This window comes from Vigna umbellata, chromosome 8 (assembly GCF_029865625.1).
Source record: "Vigna umbellata cultivar VRB3 chromosome 8, Vumbellata_1.0, whole genome shotgun sequence".
Lineage (NCBI taxonomy): Eukaryota > Viridiplantae > Streptophyta > Magnoliopsida > Fabales > Fabaceae > Vigna > Vigna umbellata.
This window is the reverse complement of record NC_142172.1, coordinates 11,160,324-11,180,764: the sequence shown is the minus strand read 5'-3', so window position 1 is coordinate 11,180,764 and position 20,441 is coordinate 11,160,324. Positions and strand designations below refer to the sequence as shown.

Sequence of the window (20,441 nt, the reverse complement as noted above, 5' to 3'; positions counted from 1 at the left end):
TCCTACCCCTATTATACAGACTCCTACACCAGCAGTAGACCCCACTCCTCCTCCTCCTGCAGCACACCCTTCTACAACCCCTGCCACAGACCCTCTTCCTCCTCCTATTATTGCCACCCCCACTCCTCCCCCTATTGTTATTACCCCCACTCCTCTCTCTGACCCTACTTCTATACCTTCCTCATCTTCTGTACCTCCTTCTGAGACCGTCACACCACTTGGTGATCCAGATTCAAGTGGTGATGGTGAAGATCTTGACCCGCCCCTCCATGATCGACCATGGATTGAGCCCTATGGTAAAGGGTAAGTTTATAATCTGTTGATATCATTTGATGTTTAAACCATATTGTAATTGAAATGAGCTTTCTTATGCAGGTTTATTCCATCTAGGGTTGCTTCCCAGGCCATCACACGTTCAATAAAGCAACAGTTTTTAACTCCATGGCCTACTTGGGGAGCAATACCTAAGGACGACAGGAAGCCATTCTGGCAGCGCTTTCAGGTGAGCAATCTATTACACTAATGTTGGGAATATTTTAGTATGTTCTGTAATCAATGTTTGTTCTCTTTAATGTTACAGATGAAGGTGCAGTGGAAACCTGAACATGAAACTCAGATACACAGAAATTTCCACATGAAAGCATCTCATCGGCTGTCAGAGATGTTTAGGGATGCCCGGAATGCAGCACAGCGCCCTAACTGGCTGGGTGAGCACATTTGGAACTCTTTACTGGCCCATTGGAATACAGTAGAGTTCCGCAATAAGTGTGCCAAAGCCCAGCGGAACAGAGCGTCTGAAAGGGGTGGCACCCTGCATACTGGTGGGTCGATCACCATTCATGAGCATGCCATTCGTATGGTATAATCTCATTACATAACTTTTTCTTTCATACACAAGTTATGTATATTGTATTTCATATGTACGCTTGTAATTCTTAATTATGTTACAGGCACAGGCTCTAGGACGGGCGGTCCATGTTGATGAGGTCTTTGCACAGACTCATGTTCGGAAGGGAACTAATGAATTTGTTGATGAAAGATCTCGAAAGACTCATGTAAGCAAATAACACTATTACTAATTTTTTATTTCTGTTATACTATCGTTCTCTGACATTGCTTTTAATGTTTCAACAGGAAGACTTTTCTACGAGACTTTCACAGGTTAGATCTGAACATGAGTCAGCTCCTACACCGGATGATGCCAGTAATGCAGATGATGACATCCGTAGGACGCAGTGCTGGATCGACACCGTTGGTGGGAAGAAAAAGGGACGAGTGTATGGTGCGGGACAGCTTGCTGCAAACTATACAGCATCCAGAGGAGGTACTCTGAAGCACCAGCCTTCTTCTTCCACCAGTACTCCTGACGAGGTTCTTCAACTCAGGCAGGAACTCCATCAACGTGACCAGGAGCTCACTGATCTCAGAGCAGAGTTTTCAAATTTTAAGGCCCTGGTCATGACTGTCTTGCCTCAAACCTCACAGGACGTACAAAATATCCCTCCCACCCAATCACGACCGTCCTCATCACCTGCTGCCACTCAGCAGCCCACTTCAGTCCAACCCTCATCAGTCCAACCCTCATCAGTCCAACCCACACCAGTCCAGCCATCAATAGAGGAGCAGGATGATGAAAATCATTCTGATGATAGTTATGTACATTATTAGGTTTCATTTTCTCATTACTTGTTAGACAAACTTTTGGATATTAGAACATTTTGAGTTGATATCATTTCAATGTTAGATGTACTTACAGACTTTGGATGTTACAACATCCTTGTGTTACATTGTTTTATGTTTGAACTATAAATACATTATTTTTACATTAATGGATGTCCTGTGGATTATTTGATGTGCCTTGGATATTGATCATTGATTGGATCTTTGAGATGCACATTATGCATGTTTGTATGTGTTTGAAAATTGTTATGCAGGTCTGTTTGTAAATTAAATTTGTTATACAGGTCTGGGTTGCAGAGGGAAGACCATTTCTCTAAAACCTGCTCTGCATTTTACCGAAGGCTTTTGCCCTTCGGTAAATGCCCTCGTCTGGCCATTACCGAAGGCTCCCGCCCTTCGGTAAATACCCTCGAATGCTCATTACCGAGGGCTTCTGCCCTTCGGAAATTACCGAAGGCTTTCGCCCTTCGGTAATTACCGAAGGCTTTCGCCCTTCGGTAATTACCGAGGGCTTTCGCCCTTCGGTAATTACCGAAGGCTTCTGACCCTCGGTAATTACCGAAGGTCAGAAGCCCTCGGTAATGGTTAGCGACAAGGGATTTACCGAAGGATTTTTGGCCGTCGATAGGCCTTCGGTAAACGTCCATTATCGACGGCTTTTGGCATTTTCCGAGGGTTTCTGGCCTTCGGTAATGCCCTACTTTTTTGTAGTGTTCATATAAAATATTTGACTCTCAATTTCAAGTATTCAATTACATAAACCTTTCATTTAATAAGTCATGTAAAAAAACTTAACATTGGGTATCATTAAAACAATTATCATCATCTCTTAACAGTTGAACTAGTTTGACATGTAAAATTTTATCTTAAATTTTCACGATAATTTTCATCTCATCATTCTCTAATTATGCATTTATTTTCCTTTGTATCATTTTGTTGAATGGTGTATCAAATTATTTCTAAGACACATATTTGATATTTTAATTTTTTTTAATATTTTTATTTGTTGTTTATGTTTATCACATAGAGTATTATCTTAATGTTTTTTTATATAATTAATTTTTATAACTTGTTATCATAAATATAATTTTATTACTGTAATTGTATAAATACATTTTATTTATTATAATATAATAACTTAATATTATTGTCACGAAACTTGTTTATTATTATCTAACATAAATTAAAATTTTGAAAAATGAAATATGTATGTGAAATTTCAACGAGTTTAACTTTTGTTCTTTTATGCGGTTTCGTTCAAATGGTATATTATAATCTTTATTAATATGTAAAAAAAGATTTTAGTAGAATTTAGTGAATGTACTATACATGGGTAGCCGACTGTTTTAGGAGAGGACATTTACACCGACCGCTAATTCAATGATTGTGAGTCAGGTAAGATGAATGTTGTTAATGACCAATTAATACACTTGTTGATCATATCAGTGAAAAATATACGGTATTTATGGGTGATTGACAGGTATATTATTAAATATTCATGGTTTGATTGTCGTATGAAATATGAATATAAGACATTATTGCCATATCTAATATGAATTAATGAGCTTGATTGTCATAAACCCTATAAATATAAATATAGGGTCAATGTCCAGGTAAAGATATTCTTTTCTATTCTTTTCTATCCTTTTTTATCTTAATCTATTATAATAAAATATAGACCTCTTTATGAAACATATCTGATTTGAGCGTCAGAGTGTCTTCTGCAGGTCAAATCACCCATCGGAGAGTGGATTACGTTTTCGGAGAGCATTGGACAATCAAAAAAGAGCAGAGCAAAGAAAGACGATTGACCATCGAACCAATTCAACCGAAACACTGAAAGAAAGTAAACAATATTTAAAATATTTTTAAACTTTGGTAATTGTTTTTTATAATCTTTTAAAAATATTTTTTAATTTTATCAACTTTGTTCCATTAATATTTACAAATTTAATAAATATTTTGGTTCATATAATACTCTAATTTAAAATGTATATAATTATATTTTTTCTAAATATTGGATATTAAAAAAATAAGAATACATATTTTTTATACTAACTATTTGATAATATCACCTTTCATTTGTTATGAATTTTTATAAAAATTATTTAATTAATAATAAAAAGTAAGAAATGGATACGAACATAAATATGACTATACTCATTATTGGGTGGGGATAAAAATGAAAACGTATTATTTAATTTGTAAAAGCTTACAAACTAAATATATTAAAAAGGAATGAAAACGTATAATCTATAATTCATATAGACTTATATAATTTTATAATTTATGGACTTTTTTTTCCTTTTAATTTTATAATTCATATAGAGTTTTATTATTTATCAAACTTTACCTATCATTTTAAACATATTTATGAAATAATCGTATATCCTTTTCAATATATTTAGTAAAGTTATTTCAAAAAAATTTATTGACTAAAATAAATGATGGCAAAATTCTCATGTTTATTCTTTTGAGTTCCATGTCTAAGGACTTCATTCCAATTAACTTTTACTAGTGGAATTTATCTGCCTTTCAATTGTTCGATTCTCTCTCTTTAATAGAAATATTGCGTTTCAAATGTGAAGTTATCACTTAATTCTACTATTTATTTATTATATGAGAAATTTTAAAAATATATTTTCTCCATTAAGACACATGAAAGATATTGCGAAAATTGGAAAGAAAAATAGATAAAGAAATTAGATATAGAACAAGATCTATTTTCTGGGAATTTGATAAGGACTAACAAATTAAGGTTTTCTACATTTTGGTTTTCTTCATAGTTTTTCTGAATCATGTTAGGATATAAGATTAGATTTTCTTCAATCAGCACAAAGGTTTTCTACATTTTCTTTGATAAAATGTTTCATAAGATGTCATACTTATGCTAAAATGAACCTATTATTAGATTCATTACACATTCTATTCGGCTTCAGAATGAGAACATCAATGTTTCATGGTTTTTGAACTCCCTTTCAACTAAACAAATTTGGAGTGACCTACAACAACACTACCAACAATGCAATGTACCATTGAGAATCTTTTATTGAAATATGCTCAGACATGTATATTCTATTTCTTTTATTACTATTATAATCCTCTGTTATATTTTGTATAATTAAAAGTACCGGCATAATATTTACTAAGAAAATAATATTGATATACTTTAATATATCTTTTATTCATCATACATTTTTAACTTTCAAGAGTTCAGAATTTTAATCCACTTATTATTTTATAAAGGCAATCTTTGCGGATGGGTAAAAACATTATACACTTCGTTTCTAAAGAACTGAAAAAAGAAAACAATTACTATTGACTGTTATCTCTGTGTTGCACTCAAAATTTGGCAAGCACAGCACAGAATAGATAATCTATAGATCAATCTTACAAACTTTCAACTTTTAACAATACAGTTCTCAACATTCTACCATGTGGCCTCCTTTGGAGACCATTTTGCCTCTCTCTATGTCCCTAGTCCGTTCACAAACAACATTTACAATTAAAGAAATCAGATCTTCTGTACACACATTTGCATTCAACATCATCAACACAAGCCTTTCTCTTCCCAAAGATGCCCTGAAAACATATATACAACTCAAATTCACGTGAGAATAAAAGTCCATTGCCACATATATGCACACATGTATATTATATCAATCACTGCCATAGTTTTCTTACGGTTGGATGTAATGTAATCAAGTTCACATTCTCAACCACGTGACCTCAGTACAGAATTTCAACCGTTTGGCAGTATTATTATACAAAAGATGCTGCAACTTGCTGCTAGTGATCAGTACTCAAAGATTTGGCCATATCTTGTAACTGTATGTAGGACCCTTCAAAGATTACCCATTGGATAACTCAAGAATTGCTAAGATCTCTTTCAACTCATCAGAGGATCAGAGAATATTAGAGGTAAAAGATGAAGTCAAAGTACCAATAAAAGGGTTCCTACAGATTGTATCGCAGAAAACATAGATCCATTAACTTTAAGACTTTATGTACATGATCTTTCTTCTGTGAATTTTGTGTACTTTTTTTAGATTAAGAGTTAATATTTGTAATTAAATAAAAATAAGAAAGAGGGTATGGTCAAGAAGCATCATGATTGCAGTTGTGTGGTCGTCCTTGATTAAATGAGTGGTAATGTAAAATAACTGAATTTTGTTCAGAATTTTTAATTGGTGAAACTGGTCTAATTTGTTCTCACTAGATCTGTGCATAGCTGTTCTAAGATCTAGTAATCATATGAGGCAGGAATAACTAGGGGAGAAATAGACTTGTATGATACTAGAAAAATGTTTATGTAGGGTTGGTTCTCTTATCATCATATCATGTTGAGACCTATGTCACTATCAGACAACCTGGGTAGTGTTCAAACAAACTGAAAGAAACATTACGTTATGAAGAGAAGGACCTAATCACACAACATACAAGTGTTGTTGAACATCAGAGTGCATCTTCCTAATCAGATATTTGCTGATGTTAGAGTCTCTTAAGTGTCTTTTTCTCTTCTAACTTGGCAATAAAACAAATGCTCATACCTACCCCAATCACTAATCTAACATCTCAATCACAACAAAATCACTTTTTTAATCACAACTCATAACCCTTGGCAAATTAAAATAAGGTTTTTCCTGACCCATATCAAGCAACAAACACCAAAAGCAAAAAACAAGAGAATAAGTGGTCACATCACTTCAAAGCAAATAAACAACTGTTTAATATAGATTACTTTCTTCATCAATTCATGTAATATTATTCATTATTATTGTACTAAGAATAAGAGTTTATAGTATTTCACATGACTGTTAAATTCAGCTATCCCCATCAAAAGAAAATCCAGTAATAAACACTGTGGCCCAAATAAATTAGTGGTCTGAATTTCAATATCCTAATTATCATTTCACACTTCATCCCACTAGAAGGTAGATGCCCCCTGACTTTTCCTCTCACAAAAATGTCCAAAGATAAAAATAATAAAACACCGAAAACCGAATCCCCTAAAGTTCGAAAGCGACATCACCATAACAAACACTGACCAATATTTCTATTACCCTTTTTGTATAAATATTCTAAATTAATTAAAAGATTCTTCTACTTTAAAACATGAATCTAGTTCTAACTCAACAAAATAGGTTGTCTAATATAATACATTTTCATTTTTGTTTTTCTGGACACCAAATAAGGACGAATATTTATTTACTCTTTATCTTTTATTCTACAAAATACGATTTTTTTTTTCTAGAAAAAGAAAGAGTGACGTCGGCACAGAGTGCTCAGTAGCAGTAGTAGAAGCAGAAACCGGAAAGTTCGCACTAACTTACCACCTGCTTTCAATCCCGGAAAATGACGTCATGGGCTATTTCCATCAACGGTTGGAGGCACTCCGGCGCAAACTTCCTGGCGAAGAGGTAAACATAGCTGGAGTTGGAGCGCCTGAGGCGGTGGATAAGTTCCGGCGAGATCTCCGGCGCGGTGTAGGTATGGGGGTGGCCGTCCCAGGAGCCGGTCCAGTTGACCCGGGTGAGGGTGAACCCGGTAGAGCCATTCGGATCCTCCATGGAGAGGAGAGTGGGGAAATAATGTTCTTCGGGGTAGCAGGGTTCTGGGGTGAGGCAGGGGAGGCGGAACTTGTTCCAGAGGCGGCGATCACGGACGACGATGCGCGCGTGGCGGCGGGTGAGGATGAAGAACTGGGAGCCGACGCGGAAGGAGGAGAAGGGGACTTCGGGGAGCATGGGAGGACGCGCGTCGTAGCGCGCTTCGAGGTTGGGGTCGTGGGAGAGGATCTCGATGAAGCTGCGGTGGGGAAAGGTGGGGTTTTTGAAGAGGTAGTTGTGGGTGAAGGGGAGGGAGTGGAGGGGGATGCAGTGCTGGGAGAGGAGGGCGAAGTAGAGGTTGAGGGGGTCGTGGAGGAGTGCGGCGGCGATGAGGCGGCGGGCGGCGGCGATGAGAGATGGGGAGGCACGGGAGGTGGGTTTTGAAGGGATGAAGCGGGAGCGGGGGAAGGGGCCGCCGGGCGGTTGGATTGGGGGGTGGGCGTGGATGTAGATGTTGAAGAGGTGGGTGTGGGAGTGTGAAAAGAAGGTTTCCCAGAGAGGGGAGAAGGTGAGGTTGGAGTTGGTGAGGAAGAGGAAGGCGATTTTGGGGGTGGAGGAGAGGTGGGAGGTGGTGTGTGGGGCGGCGGCGCGGCGGAAGAGGGCGAGGTCGTCGGCGTCGGGTGGTGAGAAGAGGAGGTGAGGGGAGAGGAGGAGGAGGAGAGGAAGGGAGAGTAAGAGGGTGAGAGAGAGCAAGAATGGAGATGTCAACATTGGTGAAAGATAAGAGAAGAAGAGCGTTAGAGTGTCTGAGAAAAAACAAAGCTTTCGTTTTTCATTTTCTCTTTCTTCTTCACTTCACTTCTCCTCTCTTCTTTCTAACACTTCTTTACTTTTTTCTTCCCATAGTCAAAAGCCTCTGATTTTCATTTCCCTTTTCAACCATTTTTAAAGAAAATTTCTTTATTATTACAATAATATGATTGTGTAACCACTCCCTTTAATGTTAAATTATTTATGTGGGCAATAGTGTTTTGCTATTCATCAATAGTTCTTATAGTTTACATTTTTTATATAAATCTATTAAATATTTTAACTTTAACTAGACTTAATATTTTACTATTAAACTATTTTTACTTAATTTTTAATTAAATTTTATTACTATGCTGAGTATTTAAAAAATGTATAGTCTTAATTGAGTTCCTCAATATTTACTTTTTTATTAGTTAAGTAATGTAATTGTTATATTGTATGTTGATCATGTTTGATTGTATTTATTTATAAGTGTAAAAGGTCATATAGTTAACGGGATGAAATATTGTGTAAAACCATAAGTAACTTTTGTTGTTAAAAATATGTTTTATAACAATATTAATATCGTTGATGATAAATAAGTAATGAGTGATGAGTTTCTCATCTAGGGTTATAAAAAGACAATAATAATTAGATATGAATCAAAACTACATATAAGATATTAATATTATTTTTAATTAAAAATTTTAAGATAATAAAATTATAAATTTTTCTATGATGTTTAACTTTCTTATTTTTATTATTATTATATATTTTTTTCAGCAATAGAAATATAACAAATACAGATTTACAATGAGCTTCAACTTTTAATGTAATAAAACACATAAAACGAGACAGTTTATTTTAGACTTTGTTTGCACTGATGAGAAGATGTATAAAAAAATAAAGTGTATATATATATATATATATATATATATATATATGTTTTTATATAATTAGTTTTTATTATATTTTTATAATAAAATAATATAACATGACTAAAATGATAAAATATAAATTATTATTTTTAAAATAATAATAATTAAATAATAACAATTAATACAGATTATAATAACATTAATTACAATAATAATATGAATAATAATACCAGTATTAATAATAATAATATAAATAATATTAATAATAACCGATCAATTTATCAATTAAAATATTCTTTTAATTTATTAAATTCATTACATCATTAATTTTTATAAACTTTCATCTCAAATTTATTAAGTTTAATCATTTTTTTCTTATTTCAAATAATTTCATTCTCACTTCGCTTTTCCTTTAAAGTCATTCTTCGAAAATTTTCAAAAAAAAAATAAATACGTACTAAACCAAACTCACAATGAGATTTCTAGTAATAAAGGAGATGAGTTTTGTTCATTTTTAATAGGCTTAATACTAATGTTTCTTCTAATTTTTATCAGTTTTGTTCGAAATAGTTCTAATTTTTTTAAAATATTCAATGTAGTAATAAAGATAGTAATTTGTGTTCAGTTTAATCAGTTTTGCAAATATCGTTTGTCCAACAGTGCAATCATTGAATGAGATGTAATTTATTGGCTGAGGTGGACACTTTAAGGCATAATGAGGCATACCGAGGTAAATTTATGTTTTTCTAAAAATGTATTTATGATATTTAATGAAACTCATCACTCTCCCTCTCTTCCCTGTACTCACCAAACCCCAATTCTCCGATCTCTTCTGCTCCACTCTTATCTACCATTTCAGTTCACCTTCCTCCAACACCATCAAAAACCAAACACCACAAACCTCAAATCCCAATCATTAAAAACATCAAACAATATCATTAATCCCAAGTCCAATTCTCTTCCAAACAAAATGGACAATTCCACCCAAGATTCTCTCTTGCGATCGGAGAACTCCGTCACCTATGAATCACCATACCCAATTTACGCCATGGCTTTCTCACCCTCCCACCCCCAACGTCTTGCCCTTGGAAGCTTCACTGAAGAATACACCAACCGCGTCCACATCTTATCCTTCCACCCTAAAACCCTCTCAATCTCCCCACACCCTTCCATCTCCTTCGATCACCCTTACCCTCTAACCAAGCTAATGTTCCATCCTCGCAAACCTTCTCCCTCTTCCTCCACCGACCTTCTCCCTCTTCCTCCACCGACCTTCTAGCCACCTCTGGCGACTATCTCTGCCTTTGGGACGTCCGTGAAAACTCCATCGAGCCCTTCTCCCTCTTCAACAACAGTAAGACCAACAAGTTCTATCCTTCCCCACCTCCTTCGACTGGAACGACATCGATCACAACTGCATCGGCACCTTCAGCATCGACACCACCTGCACCATCTAGGACATTGAGCGCACCGTCGTCAAGACACAACTCATCGCCCACGACAAGGAGGTCTACGACATCGCTTGGGGCGAGGCAAGAGTGTTCGCCTTCGCGTCCGCTGACGGCTCCGTACACGAATCTTCGATTTGTGTAACAGAGAACACTCCACCATTGTCTATGAAATCCCCCATCCTGATACCCCTTTGCTTTGTTTGGCTTGGATTAAGCAGGATCTCAGGTACATGGCTACCAATTTGTTGGATAGTAATAAAGTTGTGATATTGGATATTAAATCCCTCACTACTCCTGTGGCGAAATTAAAGAGGCATCGTGGGAGTGTGAATGCCATTGCTTGGGCTCCTCATAGCTCCACACATAGGGGTGATACTCAGGCTCTTACAGGGGAAAGAGGGAGATTGATGAGTTTCATTAAATATCAGAAATACATTTTAAACAAAACATAAATCCACCTCACTATGGCTTAAAGTGTCTAGGTCAGCTAATAAATTACATATCATTCACTGATTGCACCGTTGGACATTTGGTCGTTAACAATTTAAATGGTGTTTGCAAAAAGAACTAAATTGAACACAAATTACTAGAACTACATTTAACATTTTAAAAAAATTAGGATCATTTCGAACAAAACTGACAAAAATTGAGACCAACAATGATATTAAGCCTTTTTAATAATAACAAAATAATTCGCTCTCATGAATTTTATCACATGAGTAAACTAAATGAGAAAACAAGATAAAACTTGTTTCGTCGAGTTAAAAATAAATAAATGACAAAACTCAGTAAAAAAAATATAACAATTTAATACACACAAAAAATATAATAATAACTCAACTAAAAATACTAAAATTTATCAATGAATTTAAAACTTAATCAAGTTTTGATTATTTTAAATTTCTATTTGATGGTAAATATAAACTAGTTAAATATTAAATAAAAACAAAGATATAATTAACAAAAATAAAGTAGTGAATACCATTTTAAACTCTAAAGTTGAAATTAAAAAAACGAATATTGTAATTTGGAGGGTCTCCTTTTTAATTTAGGTAATAGGGTATTTAGAAGAAAGTGAAAGCTAATAAGAAGAGTTGTTTGTGATTTATAATGAATTTAGGAAATCCTAATAGAGTGGTATGAAAAAGAAGTGTTAATGGTGATAAGATTAAAGGAAAGAGAAGGACAAGTGTGTCTATGATGATGATATTGAAGTGCTACATGTGTTACAACACCAAAATATGTTTTTGGAGGAATCCACACAACAACAAAGTGGGATTTTATTTTTTATGAAAGGATAAAAAGGTTTACATAATTTCATTATATGCTTCAAGATAATTACCTTTTTTTAATTTTTTTGTTTAGTTTGTTTATTACTTTAATTACGTAATTTTGGTTTACCTGCTAGTTTGATGTTCAATATTTTGATTTATCTGTTTTTTCGTGTTCGTGTTTTATCAAATATTAAACATCATGATAATTGATTGAGGAAGGTTACGTGATTAAACATGATGGGTTAAATTTACGACAAAAAAATTAAAGACGATAAACTTAAAATTTGGAATATATAATTTAATGTGTCTCTGGAATAAATAAAACAATCAAATAGTTCCGAAAAAAGTATCAAGTCATTTATTTCATAAGATTGTATAGAGCAGTTAAATTAGCTTTAAAATAAAAAGTGATAATTACATCTATAACCTCCTAACGGTATTATACCGACCATTAGTCAAGTTTCATGTTCATTAAGAGATTATAAATGCGTATTATGATTTTAGTTTTTCAATTTTCACATGAAATTTATTGTTTTTTAATTTTAATATATTTTGGTTTTCAAATTTTGAAATAAATAGATATAGTTTTAATCTAATTATTTTATATTTTCTACGTGTCAAACATGTTTTTTTAGTTAACATTAAAGTGAAAAGGAATCAACTAACTTAAACACTAACATGATACATATTTAATATATTAAAAAAATTTAATTAAATTAAAAAATATATATTCATTTATTTTTAAATTTTAGAAACTAAAATATATCAAACTTTTAAACAAATGAAAGATGAATTTTGTATAAAAATTAAAACGTTGAAAACATATTTAATCCATACCATTAATTTCAGATACTACTTATAAAAAAACACATATTTTAACTTATAAAAAATACAAAAATATTTATAATAAATACTTTTATGTTAGCTTTTATAATTGTCCTAAACTTTTAGTATTAGTTATTTACATGTGAACACGCTATTATTCACACAACAAAGCATATGATAAAATAATATTGTTGGAAAATGTTCAAATATGAAATCTCAAAAGTTTGAATAGGCAGAACTTATACAACCCATTCATGTATCAAATACATTTTTTTACCTCAACAAAGGCATAAAGAAATTTCACACTTGAGTAAGGTATAAGGGCATCAATCAAAGCCACACATTTATTCTCAATTAGCAACCAACATCATGTTAGGATTGTTTTTTTATGTTAGTTTCACAAAATTACATTCAATAACTTTCATCACTTTTTATTTTTTACTTTATACATCGATCTACATGATTTTGATCATTAATTTAAATTGTCTTTGATGAATTTATAATTCAAAAGTCATATTATAATCACATAATTATGGATTTTTTTTTACCATTGTAGTGTAATTTAAAATCGTAATAAAAAATGTAAAAAACATTTATAATAAGAGTTAGTCGTAAAAAGATGATGACTTCATTATAAAGAAGTCGTGTGAAGATAACACAATTTTATTTAGAATGACAAGAAGTTATGCCATTTTTTTTAGACTTTAGTATATTTGGTGAAGTTGTCGCAATCACACACTAGTTTAGTTAAACTAATTGCAATTTTGGACAAAAATAAAATCGTGTCATATAGGCATGACTTTATATGGAATTAAAGTTGTCCGAGTTTAGCACGATATTTGTATAATGTGATATGTGTTGAAGTCGTAAAGATTTGTATGACTTTTTTTTTGTTAATGCTTATTCTTTTTGTTTTAATATTTTTAGTACTAAATACATTGAATAAAAGTTAAATATTTGTTAAATAAAAGATAATAGAAGAGAAGGAAAAAAATAGTTTTAGAAAATAAGAAATACATTTAATAACATCCTTGGTAAAGAAAAAATAACATATATTAAAACTAAAGTAAACAAAGTTGATGTAACGCAATGGTGGGAGTTACACAAAATAAAATTTTAGTCCTGGATAGTTGCTTTTGTTATGATCAATACTTTTACAATAGGAACATTTATTTGGATTGTTTGGAATTGATTGGTCCATTTCATTGTGGATATGACTTGTAGTTGGTCTTCTCGATTCTTTGCGTTGCAAGCAGGGTGTAAGAAATTAAATTTGCACTTGTATAAGTAAACCAATAATATTCATTTTGAATAGCGTTGCATGCTTGGTGTAAGAAATTAAATTTGCACTTGTATAAGTAAACCAATAATATTCATTTTGAATAAGATGAAATTGCACCTCATAAACCTTGAAAATATTATGAAGACTATAGTCAAGGTCTACAAATGTCATCAACTATAAATAAAAGTACGAGCAAACATCCATTACATGAGGGAAAGATAAGCGAAGAGCTTGAAACTTTCCGCAATCACACCACCATTCATTTAACTTGACGATATATGACATTGGGGTGTATCCAAATTGAGGAGTGACAATCTCCTTAACATCAAACACTGAATTATGTCGATTATATCACGAGACACGGCACATGGTTGATTATTGTTCATTTTTCCTTAATAAAGCATAAATATCCTCTAGATATTGGTGATTAACTTGTAACATGCATTTAGTCTTTGTCTTTCGTTCCACAAACCATGTTTTGGTTCTTTCGAAAATTATCTTAACAAGAGCATAAATTGATAATGATCTTGCTTCCTTCTAAATGAAGTCCACATATTTGACTAGATTTGTTGTCTGGGTCCACTTTTCCAATGGTAGCTGGTCTAAGAAGAAGTCACTTGTTGAAATTTGACTCTCATAATGAATAACTTTGGTTGAAATGTGGGTTGTTTCATTTTATAATTTGTGACAATGTAATAATTAGAATTAGCTAAACATGTAATAGTGTTTATGATATATGCAAATTGCAAAGTAATTAATATAGGTACCATGTTTATTAACTATTTCTTCAACTCCACATTTTTTAACCATTTGTTGAAATTAGATGCAACATGATAAATGTGGGAGTCCATCATGAAGTTGTCCCAACTAGAATTGATAATAAATTTGTTCTTGTGTGTATTGTTCGAACTCGTCCTATTTAGACGGAAAATCTTCGCATTGACTCGATATGAGTATGGGTAATACTCTATTTTTTCAATTGGGTATGAGGATGAGTATGTACATATCTACCACATACATACCAAAATACTCATCCCGTCCTCATCTCCATTCCGTTTAAATTACTAAAATTCTCATAGTTATTAAGTTATATATATTTATACATATATATATATATATATATATATATATATATTATTTTTATTATTCTTAATCTTTAGTTTTATAATTCTATTTCTTTTAGCTACACTTTGTTTTCCTATTATAATTGTTTTGCTCACCGGGAAATCAATTTACATGTCCAAGATATTTTATCTCTTATCAGAACTTTTGTGCACTTATGTTAAAATGATATAGGTAAACTAAATATCTTTTATGTCTCATATTTAAATATTTCTACCCTTTTAAATATTTTTTTATTTTTTCTTTTTTTCACGTAAGAATACTTAACTCTCAATTTAAGTGTTTAGTTTCATAAACCCTTTTATTTAATATGTTATATAAAAAAATTATCTTTTTAATTTTCTTAATCTTATTTTTTGTTTTATTTGAATAACTATTTTTGTTTTCCTAAAACAATTTTCATTATCTTTCAACAATTTAACTTTCTTAGATCTTTAAGATATTTTTTATCTTATCATACCCTTAATTATATATTAGTTTTTCTTTATGCAATTTTGTTCAATAATGTATCAAATAGTTTCTAAAACACACATTTGATTATTTTTATTTCTTTTTAATATTTTTATCATATAGATTAATCTTTTGATATTTTTTATATAATTATTTTATTTTTTAACTTATTGTCATAAGTGTAATTTTAGAACTACAATTGTATAAAACAAAATCAATTATTATAATATAATAATTTAATATCATTATCATGAATTATTTTAAAATAAATTCTAATTATTATTAGTTTAATATTTATTTTTTGGGTGCTTTCAATCATTCAAGTAATGTATTATAATTTTTATTAGTGTATATAAAAATATATTTCATTGGAAATTAAAGGATGAGAGAAAAATATTTATAAATTTGAATATTTATTTTTCTTTTGTAATTTTTTAAAAATATTTTTAAATTGTGTCAACTTTAATTAATGTTTAATATATGTTTTGGTTTCATAAAATTTTATTTAATACTTTAATTTAAAATATATACCATTATTTGATATTAAAAAAACAATGATACGAGCACAAATACAAATGTATACCGTTATTAGCTAAAAAAAAGATAAGACAAAAAATTCGTATTCATTAAAATTGAATATGAAAATGTGAATACCACCCTTTCAACTTTCCTTGTCGGAATTTTTTCAAAATTTGCAATTCATACAAATGGGCTTACCTGACGATAATTCCGTACCATTTTCTTTCATCTCATATTTTGATGACAAAACAAAATAAATAATCATCAATTTAGATAAATTTATAAATTAAAAAGTATTGATAAATAAAATAGTTTCTAAATTGGTTATTACAATGAATTAGTCTCTAAAATTAACTAATAAAATTTTGACTACCACTGAAATTGATCTCTAATTAGTCTCTAAATAGGTATGTTACAATAACTAATTTAGAAACCAATTTTTTTATAGTCAAAACTTTACAGTCAATATTAATGATGAATTTATTATAATAACTTAGAGATCACTTTGTAATTAACGTTTTCGTTCCATTCGTTCCTTGCGATATCTATTGCACTCGATTTCTTTCTCAACCTGATAGTAACCCTCCCGACCTTAGTTTGTTATAGAAAGGGAGATCTCTCGGTCACACTCCAAGTGTTCGATCTAGTTAAAGGTTAAAGTTTAACGGTCGGTATTTGGTATCCTTAGTTATCTTTGAACGAATGGTTTAATTGAGATGATTATTAATGAAAGATGAAGAGAATATGATATGGATGAAATGTTTTGGATTATGGACGAGCGTTCCGGGGAGGAATGACTCATGAATGTATATTGGATTTGGTAAAGTATGAATGTGGACATGCTAAGTTGACGATTCATCCTGATATTTCGTGATTACTCGTCCTCACGTAGAGGAGGGTAAGTCATGTGTGGGAGCGGCAGGAGGTCCTAGTCCTTATGGTTAATTTGGACAGATAGGACTAACCTCGAGTGGCAGCTGTTGAGGGTATCCCAGTTACTACATCACCCGGGTGCACGAACGTCGTAGCTACACAGATTTCATACAGTCCGGACAGTCAGTCTAGTACTAGGATTGGTTTGAACGAGTGATGAATTATCTTGTTTGGTTTTGATTGTGTGAAATATATATGTTGTTTATACATGAATTAAATTACATAAGCTTACCTTATGTCTCTCTGTCTTGTCTTTTTTGTACGTTCGGTTGTCTTTCTGTTGCAATGATCATCCATGTGGATGTGAGCAGAAGGAGACGAGCTGTTGGAAGAGGCGCTGGAAAAAGAAAACTTAGTAGAGGTAGAAGTTAAGACCGAACCGTAGAACCGTTCGGTCAGTAGTTTATGTTGATAGTAAGGTGATCGTTCGATCACCTTTTCCTTTGATTTTGTATGACCGTTCGGTATAGGCTTTTGTAAACCGTTCAGTCAGAATAGCTTAACTTGTACAGTTTAAGTTTTTAACTCTTCTGTAAGGCCGTTCGCCACAAGCTTACTTCTATATTATCTAAGACTGATCTATAATATTATTTAGTGTGATTATTCTCTTATATAGTTTTAGACTGTATTTTTGGGATGTTACAGAAAACATATTTTTTGTAAATTAAAAAAATTGTTTATTTTATGTCATTCTATGTGTCCACAATGACACACTTATTTGAATTGAAAAACACATAACAAAAAATAAATTATTATTATAATAAGGGTTAAATATGTTTTTAGTCTCTAGACTATCAAGCGAATTTGTTTTTAGTTACTCTTTTAAACTAAGCTACATTTTGGTCATTTTCCTTAAGGAAACCATGATTTTTCATCCTCCAAAACCAACAGCGTTAAAAATCAGCTGAGGTGGCTAACGGTGTTGTGCCACGTCATTTTTCTTTTCTGACACTAGTCAATCTTTCCCAGCTCCTCTCCCTCTCTCTCCCTTTGACTCCACCACAGCCACCTCCGGCGCCACCTCGAACACCTCTACCATGATCACGAGTCGCCCCTTCCTTCCCATGGCCGTCCCCTGGAGCCGGATCTTGAAGTCCTTCATCTCCGCCACCGTGAAACTCGGCCTCCTGCCCATTTAGAGTTGTTGATGAGATCAACCAAGGTAGGTTACTATTTGAAGAAAATTCTTTCTAGATTTACACCAACTCTCTAAGATTATCAATTCATTATTAGAAATTAAAAGGGCAACAAATCATCACTAACTAGGAAAAATCTGATAAAGGTCCGTTATTTGAGCTAATTTTAAGCCAAGTATTAGCCTTCACATACCAAAAGAAATAACATGCAATGGAATGGAAATATTCACGATCACTCTATCTAGTGGGCATCTTACATGAATCTGAAACCGAAGAGATTGTTCTCCTATGCCATGGGGGTCGAGCTTCGAAGGTTACTTTTCCTGATTTGTAAATTATGAACTCACAATTTTTTTCTATTATGATGCAAATGATATTAGAAATTAATATGACATTTGATTCCATAATATGAAAGCCTTGATTCAATTTCTGTCATTGTTTAGTTATTTTTTTCTACCTCTAGGAAAACTTTATCATGACAAATCTTGCAGTTGCTCTAGAGAATGCAAGAATCAGTTCTTTCCGGTTTGACTTCACTGGAAATGGGTAAATTTCTCGTTTTACATATCAAAACCGAGAGCATATTATACTTATATTATCGGTTTTTTCGGCATTGTCTTGTTTCTGGTACACGCACCGGAAGGCCTTGTCATCCGCCCCTTTGTGAGTCCTCACCACGTGCAAAAGCTGTATTTGGCTCGCCTTTTATCAGAGCTTTTGTTGGAGAGGAGAATGACGGTCCCACCGACGCAGAAGAGGCAATTGGGTATCAACATGGCCTTGTTGTTCTTGGAGTACCAATTATGAGTGATGTTCTCGGTGCTGATGACGACATCATAAGTATTGCGATGAACCTGAAACATGTCTTTAGCGAGATCGATGACGATGACGTCGGTGCTGCAGCCCACGCCGCCAAGGTTGAAGCTTTTGACATTGCCATATAGCTTGTACTTGTTGACGATCATGGCGGAAAGGGAGGGTGTGGGGTTGACGATGAGGATTCTGATGTCCTTGGGTTTGACGCGAGTGTTGGCGAAGATGTTGTCGAGGGCGCCGAACATGACCTGCTCGGCCTCTTCCCTGACGGTAGGTTTCCTCGCCGAGGCCAGAGCGGAGGAGAATCTTGCATTGGAAATCGAGGGAGGATGGGACGAAGTCGCCAATAAAAGTGGAGTGGTGGATGAACTTGTTGGAGTGGACAGTGATGTGATTTGGGGGACAGTAGTAGGAGAAGTCGAGGAGGTAGATGGAGGTGGGACGGGTCATGATGTTGAGGGTGGATCCCAAGGTGTTATCACACATGGCAACAGTTAGGAAGGAAAGGTGTTATCACCTGAGCTTTTTTTTAACGCTTTTAGTTTTTGGAGGACTAAAAATTAAGGTTTTCTTAAGGAGAAGGACTAAACTGTAGTTTACTTTGAAAGAGGGACTAAAAATAAATTCACTTGATAGTTTAGGGACTAAAAACATATTTAACCCTTATAATAATCAAATTAGATATCAATTTAAAAATTAAGAATTATTAATAATTAAAATAATTTTTAAATTGGTCTCTAAGTTATTATAATAAACTCATCATTAATACTGACTATAAAGTTTTGACTATAAAAAAATTGGTTTCTAAATTAGTTATTGTAATATACCTATTAGAGACCAATTTCATTGGTAGTCAAAACTTTATTAGTTAAATTTAAAGACTAATTCACTATAATGACCAATTTACAAACTATTTTATTTATCAATACTTTTTAATTTATAAATTTATCTAAATTGATGATTATTTATTTTGTTTTATCATCAAAATTATTCATTATTTAAATATTTTCTTATATTGAAATTAATACAATCTCCAACTCAAATACAATTCTCTAACTTATCTCAACTAAAATTTTAAGCATCTAACACAATAATACTATTAATTTCTCATGCAAATTATAATTCATTAAATACATGGCAAATATCAATAGTTTAACATTCTCAAATTTATTTTCAAAACTCATCGTGCAAAATTCATTATTCAACACCTACTTTCAAATATTTAAACAATGTGATTAAACTTTATAGTCTAAGAAATATAGAGATTGAAGAGGAGGAACTCAATTGTACTCCTAGTACTCTACGTGACAACGCACACATAGAAGACTCTTTGAGTAATAATGTCACCTAAAAAAAACAAGGTATTTAATCCTAGATGTAAGATTAACTATACACACAGAAGTTTTTATTAATATAGTTTTTCTAAATTTTTTATTTTAAACTTTTATGTACGTTAATTTAACTTTAAAGAAAAGAAAATAACTCATTTTTTATATTCTTTTATTAAAAAGTTTATTTCCTTTACTGAGTTAAAAGTCTGTTCTACCCCTCTCGCACGAAACATTACGGTTGCAAATTAATCGATAATGATAAAAATTAAAGGTAGACTCTTTCTTCTTCTTGTTTTCAGAATGTAAAACTTTTGAAAACATAAGAAACTAAATGTAAAAAGTAAAAAGTTGACAATAATTGAAAGGGTAGGAGTGTTGATTTAGAAAGGTATGAGTGTTATGATGC

General features: G+C 32.4%; 2 protein-coding genes and 2 pseudogenes across 3 annotated transcripts; 2 read left to right on the top strand and 2 right to left on the bottom strand.

The window, feature by feature from the left end:
- Positions 1-213: 213 nt before the first annotated feature.
- Positions 214-1,067, top strand: LOC148194003 (uncharacterized). Its single transcript, XM_088097086.1, has 4 exons — positions 214-303; positions 376-502; positions 581-859; positions 951-1,067. Exons 3-4 carry the CDS (start codon positions 581-583, stop codon positions 1,065-1,067), a joined length of 396 nt encoding a protein of 131 aa, XP_087953212.1. The 5' UTR covers positions 214-303; positions 376-502.
- A 3,909-nt stretch (positions 1,068-4,976) lies between these two features.
- LOC124825251 (core-2/I-branching beta-1,6-N-acetylglucosaminyltransferase family protein) lies at positions 4,977-8,218 on the bottom strand. Of its 2 annotated transcripts, none has more exons than XM_047297838.2 (2): positions 7,017-8,218; positions 4,977-5,262 (listed from the first exon to the last, which is right to left on the bottom strand). In XM_047297838.2, the coding sequence occupies exon 1, from the start codon at positions 7,998-8,000 to the stop codon at positions 7,023-7,025; it is 978 nt and encodes a 325-aa protein (XP_047153794.1). In that variant the 5' UTR covers positions 8,001-8,218; the 3' UTR covers positions 4,977-5,262; positions 7,017-7,022. The 2 variants fall into 2 exon arrangements, with proteins under 2 accessions (XP_047153794.1, XP_047153792.1); XM_047297836.2 differs by having other exon boundaries at positions 7,014-8,213.
- A 1,648-nt stretch (positions 8,219-9,866) lies between these two features.
- On the top strand, positions 9,867-10,799 carry LOC124825255 (protein TRANSPARENT TESTA GLABRA 1 pseudogene; annotated as a pseudogene).
- A 6,908-nt stretch (positions 10,800-17,707) lies between these two features.
- On the bottom strand, positions 17,708-19,190 carry LOC148194002 (3-ketoacyl-CoA synthase 4 pseudogene; annotated as a pseudogene).
- Positions 19,191-20,441: the final 1,251 nt, after the last annotated feature.

What these genes read in the sequence shown, in the direction of transcription:
- LOC148194003 (XM_088097086.1), top strand. Translation starts at nt 581, where the DNA reads ATGAAGGTGCAGTGGAAACCTGAACATGAAACTCAGATACACAGAAAT. An exon ending in ATGAGCATGCCATTCGTATG is followed by an intron (nt 860 to 950) that starts GTATAATCTCAT and finishes ATTATGTTACAG; the next exon opens with GCACAGGCTCTAGGACGGGC.
- LOC124825251 (XM_047297838.2), bottom strand. Translation starts at nt 8,000, where the DNA reads ATGTTGACATCTCCATTCTTGCTCTCTCTCACCCTCTTACTCTCCCTT.